The 13,107-nt window shown below is 37.1% G+C and overlaps 1 protein-coding gene across 1 annotated transcript; it reads left to right on the forward strand.

Annotated features, from left to right (window-relative positions):
• Positions 1-1,889: 1,889 nt before the first annotated feature.
• On the forward strand, positions 1,890-12,848 carry LOC140166870 (uncharacterized). Its single transcript, XM_072190358.1, is given in 7 exon segments — positions 1,890-2,382; positions 2,385-3,292; positions 3,475-3,580; positions 4,977-5,114; positions 5,648-5,746; positions 9,383-9,474; positions 12,609-12,848. Coding segments are annotated over 7 exon segments (2,046 nt in total). The 3' UTR covers positions 12,819-12,848.
• Positions 12,849-13,107: the final 259 nt, after the last annotated feature.

The following is a 13,107-nucleotide window of genomic DNA, read 5'->3' on the forward strand; positions in this document are numbered from 1 at the left end:
TTGGGTTCGAGTTCCAGCTCCACCTCATTTGATTTTTTTCCTGGCGCGATCTGACTTCTTTTCTTCATGCTGTTTCTGTTATAAATAACGCCCCTCTGGAATCAAACACCTGGAAATACTAGAAGTTTCACAACTGTTTAATTTTAACTTTTATTCTTGTACAGGATATTATCATTGACCAGCTCACTAGCACTGACTTTACACTAGGTAGGAGGATATAAATAATACTTTATTCCGTTACCTATTTCGAGGTCCAATGGACTTCAACCTATTCCCAACGCTCCATTATTGAATTTATTATAACTTAGGCAAGTAAGCCACAATTCAGGGACTTTGCTGCTTCAAGAGCGCACACCCTAGACATTCCACAAATAACCTTCGCAACCAGAATCAGCTCCCCGAGTTTCGTACGGTTTACAACGAGACAAATACAGTAAGTTCTTTGTCCAGGAGAATTTCAAGCTAACTCAATTATTTTCACCTTATTGACTTGGAGATGATTTGAAATGACCGCCAATTATGACTTTATTACCAGCAATGTGGAAAAGAGACACATGTAGAACCGAAAAAGTTACCATTTTGTTGAAGGAGAAGAGTTCAACAAACTATAACCCCGCTTCTGGATATCATTTGAAGTCAAATGATATACCATTTCAAAGCTTATGATGTATATTTTCTAAACACGAAATAAAACAAAATTGACCGGGCCGACTTTACGGCTGATTCGAGGTGTCCCCCAGCTAACACACTATGTTTTCATGACGTTCGCTGACGTTGGACTAAGGTTGTCATTTACGTTGTAAACACATAAATCTGTGAACTCATATTCGTGTAGTGACAACGTTATTTTCGACGTTGATTTTGGACGTCGATATAACGTCATTATGACGTTGTAATGACGTTGTTTCGACGTTGATGCAATGTTTGACCAGACCTGGAGACAACGTTTGAATAATACGTTCAGAAAACGTTAAACAAATACGAATCTGAAAAATAGTTTGGATGTTGACACCATGGAATGTAAATTCTTCCATTCTAAGGAGATGGTTGCCCAGCCAAAATGTCTCCATCGTGTCGTTTGACTCAAAGTAACGACTTCTATTCCTGAAGTTCTAAACTTTAAATTTTCATACGCTCTCCCTTTTTGGGGTTGAGCATCATTGTTACCGGATGTAATCTACGGACGTCGTCGTAATTACATTAATTTTCGGACGTTGATGTAACGTTTTTCGACTTTCACAACTTGACATCGAAACAACGTCATAATGATGTTACATTAACGTTCGGGAATAACGTTGTCACAACACGAATACGAGTTCACATATTTACGTACTTACAACGTCCATATTACGTTTATACGACTTTATATAACTTTTAGACGACGTTGTAACAACGAAAAATTGTTAGCTGGGCTGGTCACATTTCACAGAAGTCAAGCTAAATAAAGCAATAAAGCTAACTGAGAAATATATTTGCTAGTTTAGTTTCTACCATGGATAGCAAATCTGGTAGGCTTCAATTAATGATTTGTTCTTCAAATTTTATGCCTGAGATAAAGAAGCCATTTTTCAGATACCCCTTGCAGCGTTTTCATCAATAAGGCTTTGTTTTATGGCACGTTGTCATGTTAATTAAGAAAGAATACACGTCATGGAGAATATTCTGCGGGGGCGTTCTTCCTGACTCATGATACTACACAATAAACAAAATTAGGAAGTGAGCTATTGTGGCTTCGACAGGTAGTCCGAAGACTTGTGTTGAGCTGCGTGTAAACACGTATTTTTTCTTGTTCATTAATGTGGTTTACGAGAAAGATACGTAGACGAACGAAATAGAAAGTGCATAATACATTCGATCGTGTTCTAAAGAAACATTGCGCCAATACCAACATGACGGCACCATATCGCGAAGTTCACTCCAATGGCAAGGTTAGAGTTGACAACTCGCAATCTTCTTTCGGATCTTTGTCACAAGTAAAGGAAGCAACGCGAATACTCCTCCTGCATCCAAACGAAATTGGAAAATGCCGCGAAAACCCACTTACACAAAAAGGGAAGCGAATTCAGCTTACCAAGATGTTAATTCTGATTCTGATTCCAATTTTTTCTCTGGCCATTCTGGCTGTGATGGATTTAGAAACCATAGCGCGAAATAACAATGTTAACGTGGAAGTACGTAACGCTATTAAATTCAGCAGGGATATTGGCGTTTTACTGAGCCGGCTTCAGCGCGAGAGAGACATGGTTGCTTTATACGTAAGTGCAATTAAGGCAGAAAATAATATGTACCTAATAGAGACGTATCCATTGACTGATATGGCACTAGATGAACTTCAGTACTGGCCCGTCGAGACAAGCATCTTGAAAGAACTTCCATTCTTTCGAAAAAGAGTGACTTCAAGAAACATCTTGCAAATCACCGCAGCAATCTGAACCGTATCAACACTACGGTTTATGAGGAGATTGATTTCTACACCAGTGCTTTGCAGATTTTCATTGACTGGCTTTATGAAAGTGTTGGTAACTCCAAAGGACATGCCATCTGGCAAACACTTGTGGCGTACCAACTGCTGATTGTTAGTAATGTTGATACTGGGATTGAACGTACTCTTGGCTCGGTGTTCTTTGCTAGAGGTCAGTTTGACAGACATGAAGATTACGTTTGGTATCTCGAAAAATACAACGTCGGAACATGGAATTTTCTAGCCTCCAAACGATACTCTATGCTTGCCATTGAGTTATATGACAAAGGAGTCGCCAACCTTTCCGAAGATTTTCTCCAGACAATCACAGAAATGAGAACAGTTATTCGCGAGTATGGTTCTATTAATAATGTAGAATATGGTACATTAGAGCCTAGCTTTAATGATGCTACAATCTGGTTTGACAGCATGTCATCATATGTAAACATCCTAGAAAATGTTCAAAAGAAAATGGCAGAAGAGATTTTAGCTCGATTAGAAAATGACTTGAAGTCCGATAGAAAATCCATTACTGTTAGCATAGCTCTTGTCATTGTCGTCATCATTATGTGTCCACTGATATTACGCGCATTCTGGGCACTAACAAGAGACATCCAGAACTATGCTCTCTCACTTGCCTCACAAACCAAAGCTTTGAACAAAGAAAAGAAACGAGCAGATTGGCTTTTATATTCCATGATGCCGAAAGTTGTTGCCGAACAGTTGATGACCAATCAAGGTGTTACTGCCGAGTATTATGACAGCGCCACGGTATTTTTTGCTGATATTAACGGATTCAGTAAATTATGCTCGCTTAGCAGTCCCATGCAGGTAGGACAAGCTTCAATCCGTCTAACCGTTTTTCTCTCGTTATATTCCCCTGCAACACGTTTAAAGTTCGAAATCCCGTTTAAAATGTATTTAAATAATGAGCAGGGTATGTATAGCGTAAATGTCTCAAGACCGTTAAATTATTGTATTCGATTGTTTATATCATACACTTATATTTACAGATTGTTGAAATGTTGAACGGTCTGTATTTGGTATTTGATACCCGAATCGAAAACTACAATGTCTACAAAGTAGAGACCATCAATGAAACGTATATGCTGGCATCTGGTAAGTAAGACAAAAATTAGAGCAAAGCGCTTCACAGTTACCATAGGGTATTAAAAGTCATAATGTACGATCTTTTTCAGAATTTACCTTTATTTTTTCAAAACCGATTTGTTGGCATATTTGTAATACTTACACATGTTATAACTAAAATCTATGAGCAAACTGTCAAATTCGTCCTATTTGTAGTAAAACGGGACGATTCTGTTGGTCCGACATAAAGTCATAATGTTTTTAGATTATGACTTTATGTCGGCCACGATCGCAAACCGTAGTCTCGTACAAAACTGCTTGGTTACGCTCCCTCCACATGTGGAGGGAGCGTAACCAAACTGGCCGCGTAGGAGACTAACTCTGAGGCCGCACTCGCTGTCCTGATCCAAATAGTGCGATATGTTTCGAGTGATAGAGGTGAAGTTTATGATGTTGTTTCTTTGCAAATTCCCAATGTTTTTCGCGTCCAAATGTATTGGGAACTTTAATTAATGATTGCATATTACCATTTTAGAAGAAAAAAAGAAAAATCTAAAAATTTAAAAAGATCGTACATTAAGGCTTTAAATAAAAGGCACTAAATTTAATCCAACGTGACCCATGGGCGCCGCCATACCAAGACCACCAAGTGATCAGTAGATGTGCTACAATGCTAAGAGATAGGAATTTTTCAGACAAATATCATCAAAATTCCTGAAAAAATTAATAAGCAACTTAACTATACATACGAGGATTCTGTTTTTTTAGTATGTTTTCAAGAACTAAATTTGGTCGACGGAAAAAAAGTTATCGACGGAAACTCTTACAATAATACTACAAAGTTGCAAAAAATGACAAATTTGCTAGAAAATGTGGACATGCATCCCGCGTTTCCAATTGAAATACACAGGAAGACCACCCGCTGTGCCAAAGTCACTTTTCCAGACATCCTGTCTAGAAGCTGTAATGTCAGAGCCCATCTGGTCACGTGGACATTAAATTAAGTGCCTTTATTTAAATGCCCTAAGACGACTGTTCAGTATAGACCGTCTTAACGCCAGTTAGAGTAGTTAGCTGTTGTGAATTGGTTAAATTGTGGTATCTTGTGAATAGTAACGACCTCTGGCGAAAATTGTTGTAGTTGATTTGAAGTGGGCTTGCCGAATAATTCAAATATCACAGTTACACTTTAATAGGTCTTTTGGTTCTTGAGTTATGACGCAAAGAGTGTCAAAATGAAACATCTTCATAAAACGACACATATTTGAAGAACCACGATACATTGAGCAATATTTGAAAGTGTACTTAACACTCCGTACCCATTCTAATCTTCAAGGTGTAATTATACATCGATGAACCCAGAAGAAATGTAGACGTGGGGATGGTATAACAAACACCAATTATATCTTATATTTTGTTGTATCAGGATTACCTTCTCGATGTGGTAATCGTCATGTTGGTGAAATTGCTACTGTGGCACTTGACTTGGTTCATCATGCGTGCTTTCTAGAAGTACCGCACACGAAACACAAGAAAATCCAGATTAGAGTGGGCATAAACACCGGTAAGCATGTGTCTTATATAGACTTAAAACAGTTTAATCGACTCTACCGTTTTATGGTATCTTCAAACTGTCCGTTTCTACTTGGGTCTGTCCTGTCCTGTCTTGTACTGTACTGTCTATTCATACCCATTGATTTATTTGGCATAATATATTTGAAGCCGACCTTGTCAAAATCATCTGTTAGTGATGAATTCATACGCTATTCATTTCATCCAGCTTTGTGTTTATGTTATTTATTAAATATTTTAATATTGAACTTTTAAGTATTAATATCTGGTTTACTGATTCCATATAATTATTATTTTTTGAAATTATTATTTCGGCCACATTGTATCATCATTGTACAAATTATTATTGTAGTTATAATTGAAGACATAATTAAAAAGACTAGTTTGCGTATGACGTCCTGTCAACCAAACCAAAAATGCCGTACAGCGCAGGTCAGCAACCAATCGCGACGCGCCTTTGCATTGACGTTAGACGCAAACTAGTCTGTTTAATTCGGTCTTCAATTATAAATTTCCATCTTATAGGATCCGTTGTGGCTGGTGTCGTCGGGTTGAAAATGCCAAGATACTGTCTGTTTGGAGACACAGTAAACATAGCATCCCGCATGCAATCAACTGGACTGCGTAAGTAATCTCCAGATTTGACAAAATAATACTCTTCTGTTCAAATCCCAGTTATTGTCATTTAAAGTTAATTTTTTATTACTTCCGTAGTTCCGTGGTCCGGGTACGCGCTGGTGAATTGCGATCGTGTAGAAGTGACAAGGTTGCCTGCTACGCGCCGCGCTGATGACCAATGGGCAACCGGCTTGTTGTCAAGTACGTTGATCAGCCAATCAGCGTGATTGTTTATTTCTTCTGTGTCTACGCTTGGCGCACAACTCGGACCACGGAAGTAATAAAAAAATAACCATAATGATAATAAAGTAATCAATTTAACACATGTCTAATTGCATCACATTTCATTAATGTTGAATGACGTAGACCAACCACTCCCAACCAATTATAATTTTATGTCAGTATTTTAAAGGTGGTCTCCGGCAATCATAACATTATGCCTTATATGTTTGAAAAATATTTATCAAGCATGAATCACACAAAACAAACTCATATTGACCATAAAAACGCGCCAAAATTGTCTAAATGCAATGACGTAATGGTTATTTGTGCACCTTCGTCGTCAACCTTCATTGTATTACTGAGACGTCATTGCGCTCAACAATTTCGCGCCCGGGAATTTTGAATAAAAAGTATGCCTCATCAATGAAAATGGAGGTATTTTGTTTGTTTTTTTGTAAGTGTGGCTGAAAACCGCTTAGTTAGTGAAGTCATAACAAGAAGAGTCCTCAAAAAGGAAAAGTTAATGGCTTACTACTAAAAACATAAATCTACTATTTCTTAGTCTTTGTACGTGAGTTATTCAATAAAAGTTTTCTAGTATAAATACATGGTAAGAAACAATGTTTGTTTCCTGTAGCAGGTCAAAAAAAGTCAAATGCAAAATGCGGTTTTTTATTTTCATTCTTTTTTTTAAAGCCTTAATGTACGATCTTATAATATGAAATTGGTAATTTTTTTTCAAACCTGATTTCTTTGCATATTTGTAATGTTTACACATGTCCCAACTTGCACCTAAATGGAATCGGCCAAACTTGTTGTCTTTGTAGGTCAACAGAGCAAAGTTCGACATATTATCATAATTTAAAAAATTATGATAATAAATGTCCTCCCATAGAACTGCATGTTAAACGGCCAAAATAACCAGTGGGATTTCTTTCACTTTACCTTGTTATTTCAGCTCAAAATGGACAGCAAGCCTTCCCGGCAGTTATTACTAATATTATTTCAACATTTTGAACAAAGAATAACAAATTTAAAATTTGACGGAAATCGTACATTAAGGCTTTAATCCATGTCTTCAAATGACAAAAATACCTTTTTTGCTGCAAATTGGAATAGGAATTTACAGTTGTTCTCTCCGAGTCCGACACACACAAAAAAAACATTGTTCACGAATTTTATGATTCCCTTTCAACCTGCAGATTAAAAAAGTATTTAAACAAATTTGTGTGTGTTTTCTCCAGTAGTTGTGTAATGTGTAAATGTTTACTCCAGTAGTGTTTTATATTATTTTTTTGCGATTTTTCCGTGTTTTTTTGTTTTTTGTTTTGTTTTTCTTTGAAAAGTGAAAAAATTTATAATGCGCAAAATAAGCCATCAATAACGTAATGCGCGCTACAGGAAACAAACTTTTTCGGTTTTTTTTTTTTTTGGGGGGGGAGGGAGGCCAAAATAATGTTTGTTGTCTCTGCTACATCTCGTAGCCTCCATGAACTTTCACGACTATTAAACCAAGCAACTATTTGATAACATAGTGTACAAGAGACAGCATTTACCTCTTACCATATCTTTCTCACACATATAATTCCCGCTTCAAGCAACTTTTACAAACAGATGATATGCTGAAAACTGGTTCTGGATGTTTTGATCAGTGTGGGCCAATATGTTCCTGCGGAACAAAAAAATTAGGAACCACGTATTCCCATAATATACTATTTCTCTGAAGTGTTAGCTACGTGTGTCTTATATTTGTACGAAATCTGCTGATAGTAAGCTTTCCAAAATGTAGTGAATTTGACAAAAAGACCGAGTGTTTGAATGTGGTAAATAATCATATACTTGAAACAAACGTTTCTTCTTTGGCTAAAAAAAACCTATTACTAGAATGAGAACCCTCACCTTTTATTTGCTCTATACATTTGCTTCCTACGATATTTAGCTTCAGAAATAAATTATTTTGAAGATGGGTACATGTATCAGATTTGAGGAAAGATTTTGACAAAAGACCCTGTAGACTTTTAAGGCGTCTGGACTGCCAGTCCTATTTCACATGGGCTATTCAATGATACCCAAATCTTCACTTTCATGACGAAATTGTGGTGCGATCATACTGCAGTTACTGTCCGTTTTCCTATACACAATACACAGTGCTCTTTCCCATTGACGCGTGACCTTTACAAATAGCCCTACGTTAACAGTATGGGGATATGACTAGTTAACGTCGTTGTGTAAAAAATAACCGGCCAATATTAAAAGTACTCTTCTAAAGTTCTAGAAAATATAGTTTTTTAACATGTCCTAAATTTTTAGCTAATTTAGATGTTTGGAAATATTCGTACTTGGGTGTTTTAGTTAATGTTATAGGTAATAGTACATTGCCTAGTTAACGTCGCTGTGTGAAAAATAACCGGCCAATATTAAAAGTACTCTTCTAAAATTCTAGACAATATAGTTTTGTAACATGTCCTAAATTTTTAGCTAATTTAGGTGTTTGGAGAGGGTCGTACTTTTGTGTTTTAGGAAGGACATGTAAACGACAGATAACACCAAAAATATGAAGAAATTATTTCCAAACCGTGTTAAGTCAAAAATCATTATGTTGCTCATTTTCACGAATGCTGGTTTACAAAAAGCACGCCATTGTCTGATTTCGTGAACAAAGCCACACATAACATTGTTTCCTTTCGTTTCCTTTATAATCGGTTACTCAACTGAAGCTATGAATACCAGCTTTATTGCGATATCGCACATGAAAACAGTCACTTGTGCACAACCAGAGAAGATCCGATTTAATCAGTTGAGCTGTTTCAATGAGTGTTATCTTGGTTTAATAGCTTTTAATGGGGTTAAGTCCTGCAAAGGTCGAGATGAATTCTACTGTAGACATGACTGCATCATGTTTTTATCGGACCATCCTCATACAGAGTGTCCCTGAAAGAACTTTATCGCCTTGAATTGATTTTGTTTTTGTTTTTGGTATTTTTAAAGCATAAAACAAACATAACTAAATAACCGACGTGGTTGAGGAATGTATCAGTAACTACCTCATTCTCAATCTGTTCCACGGAGTCCCAATATCTATAAATGACAATAGACGCCTCGTGCGATTAATATTGGAATCCGTGGAAAGGTTTGAAAATGAAGGAGTTTCGTAAAATTCTTATATTTCACATATTTCACGAACGGTGTGATCAATAATTGAAAATTCCCGGGGAAAATTCAAATAGTATTATGACAGCCGACGTTTTCCCCAACTACGCCCGGTATTTAGTTATGTTTGATTGCGGTGATAAAAATATCCAAACAATTAAGTTTTTGATGATACAGGTTTTTCAGGGACACTCTTTATAAATCCCAAATATATGTGTGCTGTGATGGAGATACTTATAAAGAAATCTTTTGCATTGATATTTTTGACAGCGGGCCGAGTACAAGTCAGCGATTCATCCTATTTGGCTTTAATGGATTTGGGTGGCTATACATTGATAAAGAGGGGACAAGTAGATGTGAAGGTATGAAAAACAATTTTATTTAAACTATTTAAAAATATTGAATTGTTAGATTGTTTCCTAATACTGCATTTTTTGTAACTGTAACTTACGGACCAATAGGATACTTTTCATGGAAAATTTTAATCATTGTTTGTTTGTTAGGTTTTTAATTTGGCAAGATCATCAAATGATAGAAAATTATTACAAGCATATCAATGTGACAAATTAATCAAATCCAGCCACAAAGCTATTTAGGATTAGGACACACAGACAAAAAAAAATTACAAGCCGGGATAACCCATTAAGTCCGCAGATAAGCAAGCTTATTTCCAATGGGGTCTCAACTTAGATGATACAGAGAACAAAAAGAAATAAAAACAAAGCCTACACTGTGAAATCTGACATCTCTTGACTGAGAGAGTTGCTAGCCAGATGTTTATTTAAAGGCATGCTTGTTAGGCAATTCCCTGGCGCAGTTCCTTGATGTTTGATGGGAGTGCATTCAAGTCCAAAATGGCATTGTAGAAGAATGTGCTTGAAGCAATATCCTTTACCATATGAACGATGATATTAGATTCACTTGATCTGGTTCAATAACAGTGAGCATTCCATGTTCTGGTGTATTACTGACTAAGATAAAGTGCACCTTGACAATGGTACACGTTAAAGACTTGACTAAGGTCAATAAAGCTCTCAGAGTAAGACCATGAGATGCTATTACTAGCCGTCGTTTTATCTTTTCAGTTTCTGTTTCCGTATCCGTAATAATTTTTGTAAGTCATTGTAATTCTGAAGTGGTAGTCTCCCAGGTATGACCAATCTTTTATTCTAGCCTTTTGTTAGTTACTGAAAATTTGAAGCTCGTGAATTTCAGTTTTCGTTTTGGTAAGTTATATTGATTTTTTACATAAAACCTTGAGATGTGCGGTTGGGTGCCAATCTAGACAAAAGAAGAGTCTAAATTTTACGGTCCTAAATTCGCGGTAAATTGTACGGCTTCAATTGACTTGTGTTTGGTGTATATGCACTTACGCCTAGACGTAAGTGCCTCGTAAAATAGTCTTGCATTGAAATCTATACTAACCATGTTGCCAAGTTATAAGCAAAAATCTTTCATATTGGCGATAAAACGAGCGTCTAAAATATCCCAATGAGGCGCGTACAAGTGGTGATTTGGTAATCATGTTTTATATTGAAATGCAATACAAAAGAATTTGCATTGGAGCAAAGATAATGTATTCTATTCATGGCAAGCTAATCCGATAATTGGTTGGGCCTATATGCAAGACTCGGGTTTATTTTAAATGTTTATTTTTGCAGAGCTTATTTTCAGTCATGGATCATACTGATAAATTTCGCGAGGGGGAGGGAGGGAGGGAGATACTTAAGTTGACTGAACAAGCGAGAGTGGGAGGGGTGAGGAAGAAAGAGAGGAGAGGAGAGACGGAAATACTAGAAAGAGAAGAACTCGAGAGGAGAGAGTAGGGACCGGGGACGGGGAGGGAGTGGGGAGACTGATCATGGGGGGGCAGGAGGAAGCAAAATAGGGAGATAGACATTGATACGAGGGAAGGGCGACACTGTGGCCCTGCACAAGTGCATTGGGGTGTGATATGCTCATAAGCGGGCCTTTTGTGATTTTAGGGCTTATTTGCAACGTTTTTACAGAAAAAAGTGGACTTTAAATTATGTTAACACCAGTGTTTTTAATGGCCTAGCGCCCTCTTGGTAAATTGATCTACATTGATTTGACAAAATGCATGCCAATCCGAATGACAAAGTCCACTTTTTTCTGTAAAAACGTTGCAAATAAGCCCTAAAATCACAAAAGGTCCGCTTATGAGCCTGTCGAACCCCAAAGCACTTGTGTATGGCCACAGTGTCGCCCTTCCATCAATGTCTATCTCCCTATTTTGCTTCCTCCTGCCCCTCCCCCCCCCCATGAACAGTCTCCCCACTCCCTCCCCAGTCCCTACTCTCTCCTCTCGAGTTCTTCTCTTCTAGTCTTTCAGTCTCTCCCTCTCCTCACTTTCTTCCTCACCCTCCCACTCTCACTTGTTCAGTTTCAAGTATTTCCCTCCCTCCCTCCCTCCCTCCCTCCCTCCCTCTCCATCCGTTGCGAAATGTATCAGTATGATCCATGACTGAAAATAAGCTCTGCAAAAGTAACATTTAAAATAAACCCGAGCCTTACATATAGACCCAGCCAATTAATTATCAGATTAGCTTACCATTGGTACGAATGAATAGAATACATTATCTTTGCTCCAGTGCAATTCTTTTGTTTTGTATTTCAATATAAAGCATGATTACCAAATCACCACTTGTTCGCGCCTCATTGGGAGATATTTGACTATTTTAGACGCTCGTTTCATCGCCAATATGAAAGACTTTTGCTTATAACTTGGCAATATGGTTAGTATATATTTTAATGCAAGACTATTTTTAGGAGCCACTTACGTCTAGGCATAAGTGCATATACACCAAACACAAGTCAATTGAAGCCGTACAATTTCCCGTGAATTTAGGACCGTAAAATTTAGACTCTTCTTTTGTCTAGATTAGCACCCAACCGCACATCTCAAGATTTTATGTAAAAATCAATATAACTTACCAAAACGAAAACTGAAATCCACGAGCTTCAAATTTTCAGTAACTAACAAAAGGCTAGAATAAAAGATTGGTCACACCTGGGAGACTACCACTTCAGAATAACAATGACTTACAAAAACTATTACGGTTACGGAAACAGAAACTGAAAAGATAAAACGACGGTCAGAAATGGGAGATCATCCTGAACCTCAGAATTGTGTAATAAATTTGTAGCGGCGGTTTTGTGACATGACGTCTTAAAATACATTTTCAATATAATTTGGTGTAATCATAAGAGTAAGCATTTCATGTTCTGGTGCATTACTGACTAAGATCAAGTGCACCTTGACAATGGTAGACCTTAAAGACTTGATTAAGGTCAATAAAGCTCTCAGAGAGTAAATTAAGTAAGATCATGAGATACTAGGAAATAGGAAATCATCCTGAACTTCAGAATTGAATAATAAATTTGTAGCCGTGGTTTTGTGACATGACGTCTTAAAATACATTTTTCAATATAATTTGATGTAATCCATGTAATTGTGTTTGACTCTTTCTTTTAGGGCAAAGGCTCCATGGATACATATTGGCTAACAGAAAAGGACAATTTTGAGATTGCCATAACAGCAGAGGACAACGCGAACAAAAATCTTATGAACGATGTCGCCTTTCATGAACATAAATATGAGCACATGTATGAACAGACGTACACAGGCCGTATCCAATACGGTCGAAGTACTGATGGTAACGAATCGGGTTCAGAGAGTGAGTAACTCAGCTGTTTTACATTGAGAATGTTTCAAAACGCCCCTTCCAAAAATAATATGGAACGCCTAACTGTAATGTTCTTAGTTTATTCTTGCAAAAGATTGAGGTCTGGGTTTTATTGGCTTTGATGTTAATTCCACGACTCCATTATCTGGCCACGAGAAATTTACAACAAAGTTAGGAATCTGAAACAGAAGCAAAAATGTCAACAAAACGTTCTAGAAACATATTCCACATGATGATTTCATCGTAGCGTGTGAAACATCATGCAGAAACAAATTAAGTATGGAAGAA

This window comes from Amphiura filiformis, chromosome 12, assembly GCF_039555335.1.
Source record: "Amphiura filiformis chromosome 12, Afil_fr2py, whole genome shotgun sequence".
Classification (NCBI taxonomy): Eukaryota; Metazoa; Echinodermata; class Ophiuroidea; order Amphilepidida; family Amphiuridae; genus Amphiura; species Amphiura filiformis.